Source organism: Magnolia sinica, chromosome 13 (genome assembly GCF_029962835.1).
Source record: "Magnolia sinica isolate HGM2019 chromosome 13, MsV1, whole genome shotgun sequence".
Lineage (NCBI taxonomy): Eukaryota > Viridiplantae > Streptophyta > Magnoliopsida > Magnoliales > Magnoliaceae > Magnolia > Magnolia sinica.
This window is the reverse complement of record NC_080585.1, coordinates 9,730,198-9,749,836: the sequence shown is the minus strand read 5'-3', so window position 1 is coordinate 9,749,836 and position 19,639 is coordinate 9,730,198. Positions and strand designations below refer to the sequence as shown.

The 19,639-nt window shown below is 41.6% G+C and overlaps 1 protein-coding gene across 1 annotated transcript; it reads left to right on the top strand.

The window, feature by feature from the left end:
• The first annotated feature begins 2,644 nt into the window (after positions 1-2,644).
• On the top strand, positions 2,645-16,026 carry LOC131222739 (uncharacterized). The gene is made up of 6 exons (XM_058217916.1): positions 2,645-3,488; positions 14,071-14,123; positions 14,228-14,315; positions 14,416-14,514; positions 14,927-15,054; positions 15,612-16,026. The coding sequence occupies exons 1-6, from the start codon at positions 2,847-2,849 to the stop codon at positions 15,646-15,648; spliced, it is 1,047 nt and encodes a 348-aa protein (XP_058073899.1). The 5' UTR covers positions 2,645-2,846; the 3' UTR covers positions 15,649-16,026.
• The last annotated feature ends 3,613 nt before the right edge of the window (positions 16,027-19,639 follow it).

The window sequence follows — 19,639 nt, the reverse complement described above, 5'->3', positions numbered from 1 at the left end:
CATACCCGGTGGACCCAAGATATGGATTTAATTGAGGACATGCATGACACGTGTTTTCCGTAGGGATGCGTGTGAACCGTCACGGTTTTAACATCTCCTCTACGTTAGCCGCCGACGAACGGTACAGTGATTGTCCATAGAGGCGACTGACGAGTATCTGCGTACAGTGCGCCTCAGCCGTTCAGATTTTCAGGCTGTTTAAATGAGGGCCAATCGTTCGGTAATCCAAGACGTTGATATGATGTGGCCCACTATGGTGGCCCCTGCACAATTCGTTGCAAGATAATGGACTGTTCAGAAGGAAAACAGAACAGGGGTTCACAGTCCACGAAAAAGGCTAAAGATTCAACGGTTAGGATCTCCCAGCATGGGGATTTTTCTGGTGATTGAGACATCAGTAGCGAGACCCACCATTTTAGTGGTTTGGATCATAGAAAATATGATACTCTAGCAGATTACAACCATCCATGCATGCACGGTGTGCCTGGCACACATATACATCAATCCAAACCGTCAAATGTGCCACAAGACGGGTCTTGGAAAATCATATTGACCAGAACATCCTAATCTCTGATTGACGGTTGCAAATTGTTTCATTGTACCGATACTTCGACGGTCACAATCGAACATGATTATCCCCTTGAAATGTCAGATTCCCTTGATTGATAAAAGTGGTCCCCACCATTTGGACGGTTTCGAACGCGTAATCTTCGAAGTACTCCATCCAAGTATCAAGTAACACCCAAGAGAAAGGAAGATAGAGATTCGGATGAGGAGAGAGATTGAAGAAGCGATTCGCAGTACACTTGCCAAATTGGACCGCGTATGCAGTATTCGGGCCACTCATCATATGGTATTCTGATTGAACACTCTCAGCAAAAGAATCAAGTGAAAAACACTCTTCACATGGGCCACACATGTACGTTGAATAAACACCATAGGCCATCTCTTTACCAACCGTCCATTTCCATCACAGTCATGCTCTTGGATTTTTTATTTTTTTTACACACTCGCTCACATACATGACACACCCCACCATAGGTACTAAAACCTATGGCCTCATTTTTTGGCTCATGCCTTAAAATAATCATGTAAAATGAATGGATGTAGGGGATACGACACATTTATCATTGTGGGGCCCGTGGATAGCGATGTGGTCACGGACAATGTCGTTGTGTAAATCATTCATCGTATGCATGAACATGGTATCTTATAAAAGCAAATGGTTATACAGTGATTGTCAATAATATCTTCAAAACCTCTAAATATCTAAAACTATCAAAATGATATAATGGGCCATGGTCAGGTGTTAAGGCCAACCTTGCTTTACATGAATGTAGCCTGATGTGATTGTACCAAGTGCTGCTTGTTCGTGTTCTGAAAATGACTTAAAACATAACTAATTTTGTAAGGTCATAAAGTTATATTAAATTTTCAAATTTATAAATTCATATCTAATACAGTAAATTTAGTTTATTGACGTGGTGAAATATGATTGAGCCATATGCGATTGTTAAAAAATACATTGCCATCTTAAAAAAGAAGACAAATTTAAAGTGAAAAGGCCTTGCTTTCACTAAAAAGAGAATACGATTCAACCCACAACAGTACGTTAGTAGACAGAACAACTTCCAAAATATTTTGTTGTGGGTGCAGCTTGGGTGTATCCTTGATTGTGGATAGATCCCTAACCATGGGGCCCACTGTGTTCAATTTTGGACATGAAGCATATCCAAATCTCAAGTGAACCATGCCATAGGAAATAGTGATGATTGACTGTTAAAATATTTTTGTGGGTTACAAAACGTTTTGAATCAAGCTAATATTTCTGCACCCCTTCATACACATCTTTGTAACTTTATCAATAAGTTAGGTGGCAAATAAACATTTTGGTGGTCCTCAATATATTTATGAATATTCAATTACTACTGTTCCTAGTAGCGTGGTCCACTTAAGATTTGGCATTGAAGCTTTTGGATCATGGCCCTAAATCATCTGTCAAAATGGATGTACCATGTGGATGTAAGACACTTACTGCACAGTGAGTGCCACAGCCAGAAATCTACCGAAGTTAGACCTTTTTGCTGTTGTGTGACTGAAGCACATGAGCGGATCAAATCTCATAGACGCGACTGAGCTTCCACCCGGGAACACTAAATTTGTCCAATGTGGATGGGAACTGGCTCTTTTTGAAAAGTTTTTTTTTTAAAATTTTTTTAACTTCCTAAAATGAAGTAGATGCAAATTTCACCAGGATCACACCACAGGAAACGGTGGTCATTAACCGTTAAACACTCTGTGGGCCACAACGCACCAAAAAAAAAAAAAAAAAAAAAGATCTCGCAGATACTCTTCATCGAGGTCTATATGAACTTATCAACAGGTTGGATGGCAAATAAACATTATACTAAATTCTAGTGGTTGGCGTTCAACGGACACTCTTTCCTATGGTGTGGTCCACTTGAAATTTGAATTTGCTTCACTTTTGGACTTATGCTATAAAATGATCTGGAAAAACCGATGGACGGCGTAGATATACAATCAATACAGGGAGGTTGGCCCCAGGATCAGGGTCCCACTCACATCGCTAAGTCGCGTCCTCTGTGGATGCACTCACTCCGTTTCCGTAAAGCAAAGACTATAGAGGAACCGGCCTCATCTTCCGCCTCCGAAACTTCAATTTCCCGGTCTTCTCTTCTTCCCTGCATTACACGTATTCCAAAGTCTGCAAAAGCAGACGATCCATTCGAGAACTGAAGAAAGCAAGAACGAGAGGAAACAAAGATTTCAAAGAGAAGACTCTCTCTCTCTCTCTCTCTCTCTCTCTCTCTCTATTTCTCATTTCCATGGCCTCTTCTCCATTTCCCTACCTTCTCTCTCACAACTACTACTCTCTCATGGAGCAAAATCACACCATCCTCTCTCTCCTCTTCCTTGCCTTTTCTCTCTCTTTCCTCTTCTTCATCTCCTTCTTCAAAAACCATACTAAAGACCCACAGAAACCCACCTCCAATCCCTTCTCCATCTTCAGATTCTCCCTCTCTAGACCCCCCAAGAAACCCCATCAGAATCAAACTCACCGCCTCTTTCTGGAGATCCTCACATCCAGCCATCCAACCAAATGGGCCACCATCGACCCTCTGATCGATGCCGGCATTGACGAGTCTGCGGGGAATTGCGCCCGTGCAGATGGGTCGGAGATGGATTTTGCTGGTGATGGTGGGGGAGACGATTGTGAGAGGAGCGGGGATTTGAAAGGGAAGAAGAAGAAGAAGAGGAGCAAGAAGAAGCGGCAGCAGAATCCGCAGGTGGAGGAAGAGGAGGGTGTTGAGTATCAGGCTACGATGCCGCGGGCGGCAGCAGAAAAGTCAGGTGTGGATTTCTTGTATCCGTTCACGTCAGCATCGAGTGCCACCCAGAGGAAGATCAAGCTACATTACGATGAGCTCGTGAGGTCGAATGATGCCAAGGCATTGACAATGGCTCAGGTAATTCTTTTCTCTGCTTGCAACAGAACTTTCTTTTCTGCCTTTCTATTCTTTATAGCTTTTAAAAAAAAAATAATAATATTTTTTTTAATGTTTTTTATTTATATATTTATATATTTATTTTTTTAAAGAAATGAGTGAACTTTGAAGAGTCTTTTCTTTGGTAGGATCCAGAATTCTATGTTTGTGTGTAATCTGGTTATGGTTTTTTAGCTCGAGAAATACCAGCATTTTTCCCAAGATATATGGTTTTTTGTATGAATTGGTTATGTTCTTGATGATAATGGCGAGAGTGTCAGATGGTTTGGGATTTTAATGTTTTAGAATGATTTAGTTCTCTTGGGTTACATTTGAGTGTGTTTGGATGCTAAATTGAAATGAATTAAAATAACTTAATCCAATAAAGAGGAATTAACTGATATGCGCCTAAGCTGCATTTGATTCAATAAAAGATTAACCCCCCAAATTACAATTCTGGCAGTTTCTACTCCAAATTGAAATTCTTGGAATGGCAATCGAGAATTGGTCTTTCCGAATTGAAATGGTGTAAACCCCACCATGATCAAAACTCACCATTGAGTGGGCCCTTCGTCTCTCCACAGGCTTGAACCATGTCAAGGCAGGCCAAGACAGTCAAACACATTAGAATAGAATCTGCAAGCAACGCTTCTGAGTTTTGAGCGCTTAGGTCCTTAGGCAATGGCCTATGCGCCTATGCCATTGCCAAGGGGAGAGGAATATGTAGCTTGCAACTCTTCTCTCTCCTTAAGGAATAGCCTATGCGCCCATGTTTTTTTTTTTTTTTTTTTGAAAGGTGAGAACAATTTTATTATGGAGCGCACAAAATGCCAGAGAAAATAAAATCAAAAAAGAAAAACAACCTAAAAAGGACAACAACAATCCCTCCACCCATTTATACAAGAGGACCTCCCTACGACAAAACCCCTCACCCTACACAAAACCACATCCACAAAACATCTACCATTCCTTTCAGCCCAGACGGGCCAAAAGACCGTAGCAAACTAAGCCCCCCAAAAGTGTTGATCTGCTTCCGAAGACCTACCCCATTCCAAGCCAGAAGATCCCCAACAGATTTTTGCATAGTCCAAACAGCATGGAAACTCCTAAGTCTGACCAAATCTGATTTGCAAACTTACAATGAATAAAAAAATGATTCACTAACTCCTGCATCTTCCATACACATAAGACAAATGTTCGGGATCATCATAGACTGCTTCTAGAGATTATCCACAGTCAACACCTCCTTTCCAACTAGCCAACCGAATGCCGTAACCTTTAAGGGAGCTCCATATTTCTACACGTGCCGAGTTTTCGCATCACCAATTTCCCCATTAGGGTTAATCAAATCAGCAAATGACTGAACAGAGAAGCTGTCGGACTTTCCCCCCTCCAAAGCAGCTTATCCCAGTTTGCAACTGCTGGGAAGCTTAACTGGAGGTGAATTAACAACCTCACAAACTCTTCCGTCTCCTCATCGGTTAGCAGTCTACGACATGGAGGTGACCAAACAACAAAATCCCCACCAAAAGAGAAGTAGCTAGAAACCAATGTGTTACAAGTCAGAGACAACCGAGCTATCCTTGGAAACGGATCTTTCAACGGAGGTAGTCAAGCCCTACATCTTCCAAAATTGGGATCCTTTCAATGTTTCCAGGAGAGAAACCAACCCCCTCGTTGAACTTTCCTTTCATAGCCATCACCCCTTTCCAAATGGCCAAAGCTCTATATAAAGATGACTTTTTAGTGCACCACCCACCTAATTACACCATACTTGCTTGCAATAGACCTCCAAAGTGCATCTTTCCGCACCCCGAACCTCCACATCATTTCCCCAAAACCGCCTGTTTCATAAGCCCTAAATCCTTTATACCTACACCTCCCCTATCAAATGGCTTATAGCCTTACATACCTCCGCCGAAGATAAAAGATGAAACTTCACATACCCTCACCTCCGCCTATGCTGTTGTCGAGGGGAAAGGAATATGTAGCTTGCAACTCTCTCTCTCTCTCTCTCTCTCTCTCTCTCTCTCTCTCTCTCTGCTTAGGAAAAGTATGGATGGGCTAAGGCCCTAATTGGTAGACCCCTAAAAATGAGTTCATCTATTTTGCTTAACAGTACTTACGTATTTGAGATCAAACAGTAAATTATGTATTGAAGATGTAACTGGCTATTTAACTCAAAGATCAGCTTCATGCACCACTTATCGGCCTCTAGCCTTCATGATCTCTGATCAAAAATCTTATTTATTGGTTCTGCCAGCACTCCCCAGGCCTCTCAGATTGCACTAAAGCTCAGTGGAACCTCTTTGATTTCCCTGCAATTCAGAGGAAGCCAAACCTTAGGAATGCGAACTAAGATTCGGCAGAGATGTTGAAGCTACTAGCTCTACTCTCTTCATTTAAGCAGCTATTGTTATGAAAGACAACATTCCTAACATGGCCATTCATGGATGCGTTGAGTCCAACAATGAATGTTTTGGGATTGTTGAACACATTGAGGCTGAGGATGAAGCAAATATTCAAGTCACTGGGATTAAGTTCGCTCGGATGCTGCTCCTTGGTAAATTCGAATGTCGACCAAATCATGTAGAAACCTATGCTTTTCGGTTAGATCAGTTACTATTGGACATGCTTATGTCTCATTTGTCGTGGGCTACCTCCTTGTTGAATCTCTTGGGATCCATTCCCTCCCATTTTCTTAGAAGTAAATATGTGCAACCACACTGATCAGTTTTTTGTTCCTTGGATTTTCTATGTTGGTGAGCATTCCTTGTTTTGTTGCTTTCTTCATGTGATAGTTTGGGATTTGGGCTGTGCCCATGTTTGGTGTTCTTCTGGAGTCACCCTTATATCTAGCCTTGTTGTGTTGCTGTTTGTTTTTTGGCTTTTGTCTTCAGTTTGTAACAGTACTCTTGGTTAGGTTTATTAAACAAAAAGAGTATTGGAGATATTGATCTCTAATATGTAATTGTTGGTAATGTGCCCTAGAAAGCCAATCACGATTGTGAAAATCATATATATTGACGACCATGTGTGTTTGTCTTGGTCTATAGATGCCATAATTAAATGTGGGAAGTCTAAACTATATGTTCTTTTATGTGTTAAAGGAAGGGGTTCCTTGGTTGTTCTAGGTGAATGTGAGACTAGACACAAATCACAATGTCCCTAGTCAAGGGAGAGTTGTGTTTCATGGAACCGACAAGGAGTTGGGATGACGATCTCCACCATTAGGCTCAACGAGATGTTGGTGCCTAGGCCCTACCCCATATAGAAGTGTGAGTGTTCACGGTATGTAGATTCTTCTGTTTGAACCTAGCTGTGCACTTTCATTGGAGGATCCCACCAGGTCCCTAGACCAGGAGACCCATCATGCCCGGATCGGGTCGACTTAATTATGTACCAACTTTGACTAGTCCTTAGACCTAAGAATGTGTCGGGACTCCTTGGTCCTAGTGTTGTGGCTCCCCCTGCAAAGTTACATTAGTGACTAATGTATGAGTGTGGTTGGATACATGCATTAGGATACAGTATAAGGAGCCCACATGTTCCAACATGAGATCCATTGGTTACCTCGAGGTTCTTATTTGTGGCTTAGATCTTAGTGACCTTCTATCTAGTGGTTTTCTAGTTGGCTCGACGTTAAAAAGGTTTAATTGAATGTTTTTAACTATTGATATTTTGTTAAATGTTAAAATTGCTTTAACATGCTTGATGGACATCTGATGGTTGAGATCTTGAGGTCCACTTCTTAGACTAGCATGTGATTTTGGTCAAGATTGGATGCCACTGGTTAGTGGAGGGACTTTGTCAATTTGGGTGCATGGATAAGACATGCTTACATGGCTTTTGATGCTGCGGGGCTTACCAAAATCTATAGGGGTGAGGACCGAGGAGGACCATAACTGGTATTTTTTTAATTTAACCTTGATCCCATCTCAGAGAGAGAGAGAGAGAGAGAGAGAGAGAGAGAGAGAGAGATTCCCAGTGTTGTCATGTGCGATTGCCATAATCGCATGCATTGGCTCAGATCACATATGCCATGGCATACTAAATTATGTGATGGCATAATTGCATAATCATGGCATACTCTTGTATGCCACGACATAATGGCCAACGATCAAGTTTCATGTAAATTGTAATAAGTTGTAAGTTGTAACTTGGATTGTATGCATTAACTCATCAAGATTCAAGTTATCAATACAATTTCTATATTTGTAGTTTTCAATAATTAATTCATTCTTAGTGTAACTTGTTGATTATTTAAATTCGTTTTGTTATATATAATATAATATAACTTAACATATAGATGGCTTAATAGTCAAACTACAATGAAATAGGTAAATAAACCGATGTGGGGGCATCTTGGTGCGACTCCAACGATGCACAGTATCTCCCTATTGGGGGTGGGGTGGCCCACGACGTGGGGCCTGTGAAATGCAGGATGGCCATGAGGTGGGACCCATTGTGGGACCGTGCAATGCAAGGGTTGTCCACGGGGAGGACTCTCCTGGGGTTCTTTGGGATAGCTAGAATATAGGGATAAATCGATGCTCTCCCAACAGCTCTGGAGCTTTTGGTGCATTGGTCAGTTGTCCGCTATCAAAGTGGTATTAGAGCGGGAGCCTAGGGATCAAGTCTCCTCATTGGTGTGGGTGGATAATGCGGGGGTATTTTGGTGCGACTCCAAGGATGCACCGTATTTCCACACTAGGGGTATGGTGGCCCACGGGGTGGAGCCTGTGAGATGCAGGATGGCCACGAGGTGAGACCCATTGTGGGACCATGCGATGCAGGGGTTGCCCATGGGGAGGACTCGCTTGGGTTTGCCTAGGAGAGATAGAATATAGGGATAAATCGGTGCTCCTCCAACAACTCTGGAGCTTTTGGTGCGTTTGTCGGTTGTCCACTATCATAAACCCATTCCAATTACTTGTAGTAATTAGACATAGTTTTTCTTATTTTTTTAAAAGAGATTTTTACGATTTTTTCGATTGTTTTAATTTTCAAGAAGAAGAAGAAGAAGCCATCAGCTTGAGCAATCACTTATGTGATTATGCGATGGCATAAGCGATCAACCCAAGCCGATGACTTTTGTTATTTTACATGATTTGACAACAATGCTCCTTCCTTTCTCTATCGCATGTCCACACACCCGAGGCCCACCTTGGGCGCCTTGTTGTGTGCACGCCCAACCCCACCTGCATATGACAACGTTCCTCTCCTCTCGTCTTTTTTGGAATAGATTAGGAAGAGGCTTCCTAATTTGGAAGAGCGACATTGGCATCCGACAACAATTAAACAGCATAAATTGGTGTATAATTTGTTTATGATTTTGGTGCCAAAAAAGTTTATAATATCATAGACGGGATCCTGATTAGGGCTTGATTATAATCTGAAGTGTTTTGAAAAGTTTAGTTTTTGCTACGTTTTGAAAATTCTAAATGGTACCATGAATTCATAATGTATCAGTATTAGAGATGAAGATATCCAATATATAATAACTATTAAGGAAAACGAGATGAACTTGTTTTCAGGCATTTACCAAACGGGTCCTAAGAATGGAAAGAGACAAGTGCCAAGGCATCCAAATACAAGTAGTTCTAATCGAGTTTGGCAGGTTAACGACGAAAGTTTGAGAAGAGTGGGTTTTGATGCCTACAAGACCATTAGTCACCTCATTACATTTTTGAAAGATATGAAATATGTCCCAGGTGACGAGTTTCCCAAGTTGATCTTTGCAATTGATAATTGGATTTGCCACTTCCAAGCCGGGTCCCAAATACCCTTGATTTTGTTGATTACTTGGAATGGGCCCTTTTCAATTTTCAAATTACCAGTGCCTATGTTTAGGGCTAGTTGCAAATCATATGATAGACCCTTGAATTTTGTTGGCTTTCTATTACATAATTGGTGAGTGTGGTGTGTAGCTGCCAAAATTTTGATTGTTTCACTTCTTATTGCAGCCCTATAGCCCTCGTAGAGAGGGCTCGCCAATGACAAAACTACCATAGGTAAGTTTGGCTCATGGAACAAGAGTGTTGCTAGGGGTGTACGCCGAGTCGAATTGAGTCAAGCTAGCCTTAGCTCAACTTGTCTTGGCCACTAGCTGACCGCAGCTCGAACTCGGCTCAGCTCGGTGCTTGAGCCTGATTGGTCAGTAGCTCGGGCCAGTTCGAGCCGAGTTCGAGCCAAAATTGAGCCTCTATGGCATTTTCACAAACGCATACAGTGCACTTTCAATTTCTCATTGTATGTAAAACAACAACAACTGTTTAGAAGTATTTCATCAAACACCTTATAAGTAACATCAAAATCAAGGAAAAATGGTATTTGTTTCATATACATGCCTTCCTTGCCACTAGTCGACACTTCGTTGAGTCATTTCATCAAGCACTTGGTGAGCAACATCAATATCAAAGTAACCGAGTCATCGAACTAGTTCGATCCGAGTCGAGTTGAGCTCGGGCAAGCTCGAACTCAGTTTAAAATTTTTTCGAGCTCAAAAAATCAGCTCGACTCGGCTCGAACTCAACTTCGAACCGAGTTGAATTGAGCTTTTTCGAGTTGAGTCGAGCGAGCTAACCGAGCTAACTCGGTTCGTGTACACCCCTAAGTGTTGCAAATATGGTGTTATTGGTTCTAGTTGGCGAGAATCCTAAAATTGTATGTTGTATGCCAAATTTTAAGACCAGAAACGTCACTAAATTCTTTTTCAGTTCTCTAGGATGTAAGATAGATTTTTGTCCATCGGACCTTTTTTGCTTTAAAGGCACATTCATTATTGTTCTTCCATATGTGCCAACAAATGTATGGAAGAATGTCATTATAGACAAAATATCTACGGTGGTTGTCCGTACCATTTTCAATCCACTTGAGGGAAGCCCCAATGGCCGGAAGAAGGTTGGAAGTAATTTTCACCGATTTTATTTAAAAAATTTATCTATACTACTGAGCAGTTGCGGAAAAAGTGGTCAATGCTCTACTCTTGGCAACTACACGGTTTCCTTGTAGTGCAAGGGGTGGGCTTATATGTCTTTCTGTTGTCCAAAGTTTGAAGCTTTTTATTGATGAGCTTCCACATGAAGAAATGAATCTTTAGAACGCATGGTAAAGTCCAAACAACCTTCCAAGGGATTTTCTTGGGAGCCATCAACATTTTCCTAATTGTGGCTTTGGTTGAAAATGGCCCTTTAGGGTCGCTGATCCAATTGGAAAATGCGAATGGACGTGATTTCCTCAGCCCAAGCGTTATTCCAAATGCAATGGATGAAATCAAGGTTTCATGAAATAGAATAAGCTCGCATACCTGATCTGGCCTTTGATAATCAATATTTGTTCATCCTAATCCTGATATGGCATCATGGCCCATGGTAGTCAATTGTCCTCCAAGTGCTAATGCACTCTATATAGCCAACTACCCATTGAGTATCGTCAACATATTCCACTAATTAGCAATTGCTTTCCACAAGTATGAATGGCCAGGGGAGCTTTCTCAATCCTAGACGCTAGAAGAGTTGATGCAGGACAACTAACCACTTGCTCTAAAAGCTCAAACCGATAGAGTGTGGCAAATCAATCATTTTATCTCATAACCCAGGCCCCACATCACATGAGTTAGGTCCTCGTCGAACTCCTCTCGTGGGCCCCAAATCACATGGGTTCCGCCTCACATGAGCCACCTGCCTCACACGGGTTGCCCACCTCGAGTGTGCCCCTGCATCCTACATGCCACCCCACTCAAGCCCGGTGTGAAAATGGCCTTGCATTAATCACCCCCGGCGAGGAGTCTCAAACATGAGACCTCCCACTCTGATACCACTTTGATGTATGATGATGGAAACTACCCTAGGATGCAAAATGAGAGATCAATTGCACATTAATTTCAGCACTTAACATGTAAAATCAAACATATCCACATAATAGATTCGGAAATTCAGATTTATAACACAAAAGCCCTAGGTTATCACATACGTGGTACACATAAATATAAAATAATTTAAGAGTGGCCCACTTGGAAGTAGGGGCTTCCAATCCAGCGTGGGTAGTGCCACAACCACATGGAATTGACATACAAAACACATTTGCCCTTGATATCCCCGGTAGAGCACCACTCATTTCTTTTATTATACCAAAGACAAGAATATGTCAGGAGTAATATTATCAATCGTTTAGAAGTTGCATCTTATGACCATGAAGCAGTTGGTTATGTCGCGTCTTTCATTGCTGGAATGTTTCTGAATATAAAAGACTATCATTGAATGTCATGAAAACTCTGGGTATATTGTCCGTTTATCGCAATGAGTACCCAGACCACTTCCGATTTGAGAGCCTACATCCCAAAGAAACACCAGAGTTGACCAAACATCAAGTATTAGCCATAATGGGTCAGATTTCATTGATGCCATTTAAGAATTTCAGCTTTGCCAACTATATCAACTACATGAATAGCCGTACTTTGGCTCTTGCTGCACATATTGGAATCAGTCCTCTGGATGTAGGCCTCCCTATGCCTGTATCTCGTGCCTTTGCAGTGAAAAGAATTCTAGGTAAGCTCTTTCAGATAGTTACTTATGAAGCATTTGGATGCTTATAGGATTGTTAACACCAATTTGATGGGAAACGTGGCGAGTTACATTATGCAAATCATTAGCTAGACTGATATGACAACTTACAATTTTGTTGTAAACACCCTGATTAGATCAGCCTTCCCCCTCTTATATCATCTTGATTTGAATAGGGAGGTGGAAGACATCCTCATTGCCATCCAAGCTGTTTCTGCATCGGATTATCCCCCATTCTTTAAGATCTTTGCAGAACCTATTGTTGCACCAATATTGGAGACATTGAGAAGAAAAAAAAGAAGAAGAAGAGAGAGAAGCTCTCTTGTGTGAATGAATTTTCCTCATTGTTTTTTAAGGTTTATGAGAAACCTTCCATTCCAATTGAATTGTAGAAGGCTAGATGCTTGTTTCGTGGTGGATTCCCAAATGTGCATTCTTCCTCGTTCTCTTCTCCAACAAGGTATTCTTCTTCTTCTCTTGTCTTCCTCCTTCCCCTTCCCTTGCAACCTTCTCAACCCATCAAAACCTTACCCAATCCACCATTTCTCTCTTTCCTTCTACCTATCCATGCGTGGCCACACACGTGCACACGTACACATGTGCATCCGTACGGGCAGCCACGTGTGGGCCCTTGTTTGTTGTTGTCCCTCTTTAATTTCCCTCCAAACCTACTTAATCCTAGATCTTTTAAATCCCTAGAAGCCCAATTCCTCAAATCTCCATCCATGAATCCAAAACCCTAATGAAAATCTGATTTTTTTTTTTTTTTTTTTTGTGAAGCTTTTCCCAAATCAGAATTTTACTTGCATCATTGTCTATCCACGTGGTTGTTGCACTACTCACGCTAGATTGGAAGTTCCTACTTCCAAGTGGACTACTACTGAATTATTTTATATTTACGTGCACCGCGTATGTGATAACCTAGGACCTTCATGTTACAAATCTGAATTTCCAAATTTATATGTGGATATGTTTGATTTTACATGTTGAGTGCTGAAATTAATGTGTAATTGATCTCTCATCTTGCATCCTAGGGTAGTTTCCATCATCCTACATCAAGAGCTATAAGATAGTTCTCCTATAAGGTAAGGTCGCAACGCTCCTTATCTGCTTTGAGGAGCAACTGATTCTCTAAGGCCATAATTACTAGAGTTGGTTGGAAGTTTCGCGGTTGTAAGCCGCACTTACTAATATATAATAAAACTTTAGCAATACCCTGTGGTCTATTACATGGTTTGCAGCTAGCCTTGAGCTCAAGCATTAGCGATTTGTAAATTGAAGTGGACTCCTTGTTAGTGGTCAACACAAATAATGTTGTCTGGGAGCCAGTTTGGAAGGTGACAAACCTGGTAATCAGTTGCAAAGAGTTGCTTGGTAAGCTGGTCACGTTGGACATAGCTCGCATATTTTGAGAAGGTAATGTTGTGGCTGATACGCTTGCATGTATCAAACCCTTCTTTCCTTTATGAACTATTTGTATTGGATGCTTCAGCCATTTTTGTTTCTTTACTTTCTCAAAAAAAAAAAAAAGAAAAAAAGAAAAAAAGAAAAGAAAAGAGAGAGACTAAAATGCGTTATGAATATTCGATTCATTTTTTCTCATTTTGGAGTTTTGATATCACATGATTAACAGCCTCATGTTATAAGTAATGAGCTTTTTGCTTATCGAACGCCAGATTAGCAACTTCTCCTCTCAGTTATTCATTTTATTGTCATGTACCTGTCAAAAAAGAAGATGTCTTCCTTTAGATAAAGTCACAGTTTGTTGTTTTCTCGATGCTTGAACTCCAAGATGCTCACCTTTTATAGGTCAGTGTGTCATCTCTGAGATTTTGTTATTGCAGACAAGTACTTGAAACCTTTTCTCTTTTGAGTTTTTTGTTTTTCCCTTTCCAGTGAGAAATGTGAGGACTACTTGAAGAAAAGGAAATATTCTTCCCACTACACTCGGGTGAATTTGCATGAAAATGCTGAAGACATTTTGGCTTCTCATTGTGCAGGTTGGCCAGTTTGCAAATTGCCTGATTGAGGCTAGAAATGAATTGCAGCATAAGTATGTGCCTATCATCTCGTTCAATGTGCTGACTTGCTCGTGGGTTGCATTTTTTTTCTCTTTTCTTTTTTTACCAATATCAAGTACTTTTTGTTTTTGTGCAGATCTGAGATCATTCAACGCAAGTTTACAATAACAAAGGCACTGCTATTCAAGGCCGACAGGTCATCGTTCGACCGCCTTTGTCAACAGGTTTGGGACATGTCTATTTGCCTGCCAACATGAGGCAATCGCTACTTCTAATACACACATTTCTTGATAGCCTCTGATATTGGTGTGTTGATATCTGCAGATATACAAGCTAGAAGCAGAACAGAAGAGACTAGAGGAGGATGCAACCGTATACAATCGACTGCAGGAGCAGCTGAAGCTCTCACCGGCATATAAGAAGGTACTATATGGTCCTCAACCAAGTACATGGACGGTATCCTCCAGTTTGCAGTTTGTTTCAACGGAACTGTGCTTCAGCGATCCAGACCATTGATACTATGGGCCCCCACTTTTGAAGGGCATATCTCGAAAACCATTCAGATTAGAAGACCCTTCCCAACCCAGTTGGATGCTGATAATTGCTGTATTTTCTTCTTAAACTGTCTAGTTGCAAGCGACCATGGGAATGGTTATGAACGTCTCATCGAGGACATTTTTGGGCTATGGTCCATCCATTGTGGGGCCTGCAAGATCGATGATCTGGACTCCAAGCCACACTCCCCACTTGTACAAACAAATAACACGGGGATAGTGCAATGCGAGATCTTAACAGGATCCTGAGTTCTAACCCACATATGCACCTTGTATTGAAGATGCTCGAAATCAGTGCTCGCATGGAGTCGCAAGCAAGTTCAGGCGATTCGCTAGAGAACCCGGATGCTGAATATACTGACATCTCATTTGAGGAATTGCTAGCCCAAGAAAAGAAGGATTCTTTTTGGTAAGCTCTCTAATAATTGATAGAGAATACATAGTACTTTGTTTGTTGCACTACTTGTATGTGCTTTGCACAGAGATGGGCTGGAAAACACATGCAGGCACGGCTGTCTTTGATTAATTCCTTACATCAGGGCCACACGCATCAAATCAGCTGAAATCTGTGTTGGACAATCACAGCTGGATTTTCTTTTTCCCAGCTCGTCTCCATGCACCTTTCTCCCAATTCAATGATTGCCAACTGCACCCAAGTCACCATACTGACATATTACAGATTTGTACAAGATCTGGACCACTCATCCAGTGGGCAAGTTTCTCCTTGAGTTGGATGATCCTACCCGCTCAGTTTCAACAGGACCCAAATTGTCAAGTGCATTAGACCATCTGATTGACCTGATTTTTCTTGGTGGCCCATATATTGTGTGGCCAGAATCTTGGACACTTCTGATGTGTCTTGCCCTGGGAACTCCTGTGCTCTTGACATTCCTGTATAAAGTGATATTAAAAAATCTATTACAGATTCTTCGTCTCTGATTGTCTTAAATCGACGTGTCCATCCAGGCAAAGGAATGGCAAGCTGAGAACTTCAGCAAGCTAGCATGGTCATCACATCATTGTGATCATTGATACTTGGTGCTGCTGCGCTTTTCTTTTGAAGCATCATGTACATCCGTTCAGACGGGCTGCACCTGCCCTTTTGGGCCTCCGGTCTTATCAAGCCTTTCCACTCTCTTATATTCAGGAAGCTAATCCCAGCGGCGACAGATTTAATGTTTTCGTGACTATAGATTAACATAGGATGGCGCCTGATCTAAGGATTATGTAAGCTTCGAAGATGGCACAGGTGGTAGCACATGCTTATGTGCGGCATTGTGTGGAATTTTGGCACGTCAATGAAAAGAAACTCAGTGAATAATACCATTTACAAGGTGAATCAAACAGGTATGAAAGGTCCTGATGTTTGGATTTTTGGCCATCTGAAAGACCTAACTGATGTTATGAGGTGAAATACGAGGCAATTTTGGTGATGAGAGACTGAAGAGGTGATTCCTGTTGCATGTGAAAATGTGGGGAACCTGTGCGAAATCCACCATCATGAATGTTACCCGAAGAACCGAGATCCATTCATCAGGTGGGAATATGTGTATGCCCAATATTGGTAATCTTTGATTTTATTTTATTTTTTCGTCTGCAACCTTCTGTGGTGGGCATTGGTAACCAAGCAAACCCTGCCTTGTCGTCCTTTTGCAGGCCTACATGCAGCCCAACCACCAATGTGCTGACCTGGGTCCTGCCCTACCCATGAATTCATTGTGCGTCTTGCCTGACTCTGGGATCCAGTGTGTCCTCTGCATGCGGATTAGGTGGTGTTGTGGGGCCCACTGTGACTGATGTATATGCCTTATATCCATAGCTACCATCCGTTTTGCCAGTTACATTTTAGGGGATGAACCTAAAAATGAAGAATATCCAAAGCTCAAGTGGGTCACATCATAAGAAACCGTCCTAGGGCCCACCGGAATGTTTATTTGCCATCCATACCTGTTGGTAGGGTCACACACCTGGATGAAGGGAAAACTCAAATATAAGCTTGATCCAAAACTTGTGGGCTCCCTAGTTTTTAATGGTGGGCGTTCAATCACCACTGTTTCCTGTGGTGTGGTTCACTTGAGCTTTAGGTCTGCTTCATTTTTGGATTCATGCCCTAAAATGAGCTGGCAAAATGGATGGACAGTGTGAATATAAACCAGGTACATCATGGTAGGTCCCACGATGCCCAACACACCACTGCTAGGGGTGGTGTTGGCAACACTACCTGATCCTTGTCCGTGTCCCTTACCCACTGGGGCCCATCAGCTGAGATGATCTGGACCATTCATAATTGTCATTACTAACATAAATAAGATATCGTCCCATGAAAAGGCTTTTACGTGAGGATCCTGACCTTCAAAATTTATGGCTTGTTTGGTAGCATAGAGTTGAAGAGATTTGCCCATTTTCTAGTCGTTTGTTAGTAAGGAATTGGAAGGATTTGGATTTGAGAAATGACCCCAAGAACTCTTTTTAAAAATCCACCTGATTTGATGTAATTTTATTTCAAATCCATGCCACCAAACAAAACCAAACTTGAACACCAGCCAAGAAAATTTTCTTCTTCTGAATCAGTCTAAAGATGGTGGTGGACACAATCACTTGTTTGGTAAGTTTCTTATGGTGGTCCTGGTCTGTATAAATGGTTCAGATGATCAGATCAGCCTAATAGCCATAGTGCTACCTGAAACAATGGGAAGGCCCACTCCGGATATCACGCACACATTGCTGGTGGCCCCACTGTTGGTTAGGCAGAATAAAGAGCAGCAAGCTGGCCAGACAGGCGTATGTGGGACCATGGCTAGGTAAGAGTGGGTTGTGTGGTTGGTGTTTAATGGGATTTTCCAATGAGTGTGACTTTTTAAAATATAATCTGTCCATCATAGGTCCCAGTCCCACTAACACCCCAAACCTCCCGCCTATAAATTGCAAAATAGTGCAGTTTTTATACTTTTTTAGTCTTCCCGCCTTGATAAAAGCAGCATATGCCCTGGGCGTCATTTGTTTGGGCCCCACCTGGACACAAGGTAAGATTTGAAAGTTTTATATTTAAAATCTATAAATAAAAAAGGTAATAGGTGGGTTTCCTCAGGAAAGTCCTTCCTTGGCCCTGTGGGACCTACTGATGCTGTGACTTCATGGCTTCCAACCTTTCCAGAGGGTTGTCCTAAAAACAAGGGCAATCCAGCCGTCATGGGTCACCACGTGAATTGGGAGTTCTTTTTTCTTTTTTCTTTTGGCTGTCCATTATTTTCTATGGCAGGCTCCACTTTGTTGTGGATGTGCCATCTAAGCCGTGCATTGTATGAGATCCACCATGATGATGGCATGCTCCAATATCAGCCCTAAGTTTGATTATATGCCATTCGATTTGTGTATTTGGTGAGCCCTAACATGGTAATGAAATGATCTGGTATTAAGGACATGTCTCCTGCAACCGGATGTTGATTGGGTCGCTATTGATTGGTGCTCTGTAGGCCCTACCGTGATGTGTGTTCTATCCACCCCATCCTTTCATTTTTCTGGCTCAGTTTAGGACATGAGCTCAAAAATGAGCCAGATACAAATCTGAGGTGGACCACACCACTGAAAATGGTTGTGATTGAATGCTTTTCATTAAAGACTTCTTAGGGCTACTTTAAGGTTTATTTGCCATCCAACCTGCTGATCAGGCCATAATTATTGGATGAAGGGAAAACACAAATATCAGTGTAAACCAAAATTTTATGGCATTCGATAATTTTTTAACAGTGGGCATTTAATCACCATTGTTTTCTTATGATATAGTCCAAGATTTGGATAAAATTCATTTTTGACCTCATTGGTTGGTAAAATGGATGAACAGTATACATAAAATACATACATTATGCAGGCCTAACAAAGCACCAACAAGTAGTGATGTCAGGGGTTAGCATGCAATCCCTATCCATACAACTAGATTCCTGACGTGAGCCAATAAAAAATGTGTCATTTGAGACTAGTCCTAATTTGAAAATTAAATATATTTTTTTAAAGTCAAATGATGTTAGCCATTTTTATTAAAGGCTTGCATCTTATAAGTGCATATATTTTTAAATCAAGATTATACTAAATTCTTTTAGACATTAATTCACATTCAATGAATCTTATTAAAAGACCATTGTATGGCTCAAATTTCAATATTCCAGAAAAATCTCAAGATCCAAGCTACAATAGAAGGACATTCTTCAATTGAATCTAAACCATTGTAGTGTTTCGCTTCTCAACCCTGCATTTCGAGGATATAAATCTGAGGGTGCAAGTTCTTGGGTCGTGGTCCGTCCAGGGTGGAATCAACGTACATCAGTGGTATATGTCACTGAATCACGGGCCGCACCTGCGGGAGTAGAAAGCTCGCAACGTACCGTTGAAAGGCAAAGATTTCACATAATTCCTCTGGGCGTATAAAACAGGCTGGACCCTGGGCGGATTGAAATGATAGCATACAACGGCTGTACGTGAACTTTCCATACAACCCTTTTTTTTTCCCAACGTATTGTCAGATGCGTTGGATATCTGATCCGTGAAATATGTGGGCCACACCATAGTGATCACGTAATGTAAAAATGAGACCCGAAATGGGATCGATACGGAGATGGGGAGGCATCTAGCAGTGCACTTCCTAAGCCATACGTCACACGTGTGATGCATCCCAACCGCTCATCACGCAGGAACGACCATGCAGATGTACATGGTTAAAAAGATCAGGTCCGTCCAGTCGACAGTTGGTCTATTTATTCCAACGTCCACTTGCTTTGCACACAGATCGGCTTGAGTTTCAGCCGAATGATGGATACAGTAGGGTCCCACCTGATAAGCTGCTTGGATATGGTACATGTTTGAACTGGTTGGCACGATAGACCTCGGGGCATTTGAAATTCTACTGCCATTTTTTTAGACTTTGCGCGACCGTATCGTGTTTAGGGCTTGTCAAGTGGTGGGTCCCACCACCGGGGGGCCATGGTATTAAAAAAAAAAAT

Bases quoted from the DNA above. Each gene is read 5' to 3' on its own strand.
- LOC131222739 (XM_058217916.1), top strand. From the start codon at position 2,847: ATGGCCTCTTCTCCATTTCCCTACCTTCTCTCTCACAACTACTACTCT. The intron at 14,515-14,926 runs GTACTATATGGT...CTTGTATTGAAG, and splicing joins TCTCACCGGCATATAAGAAG to ATGCTCGAAATCAGTGCTCG. The intron at 15,055-15,611 runs GTAAGCTCTCTA...GTGTCCATCCAG, and splicing joins GAAAAGAAGGATTCTTTTTG to GCAAAGGAATGGCAAGCTGA.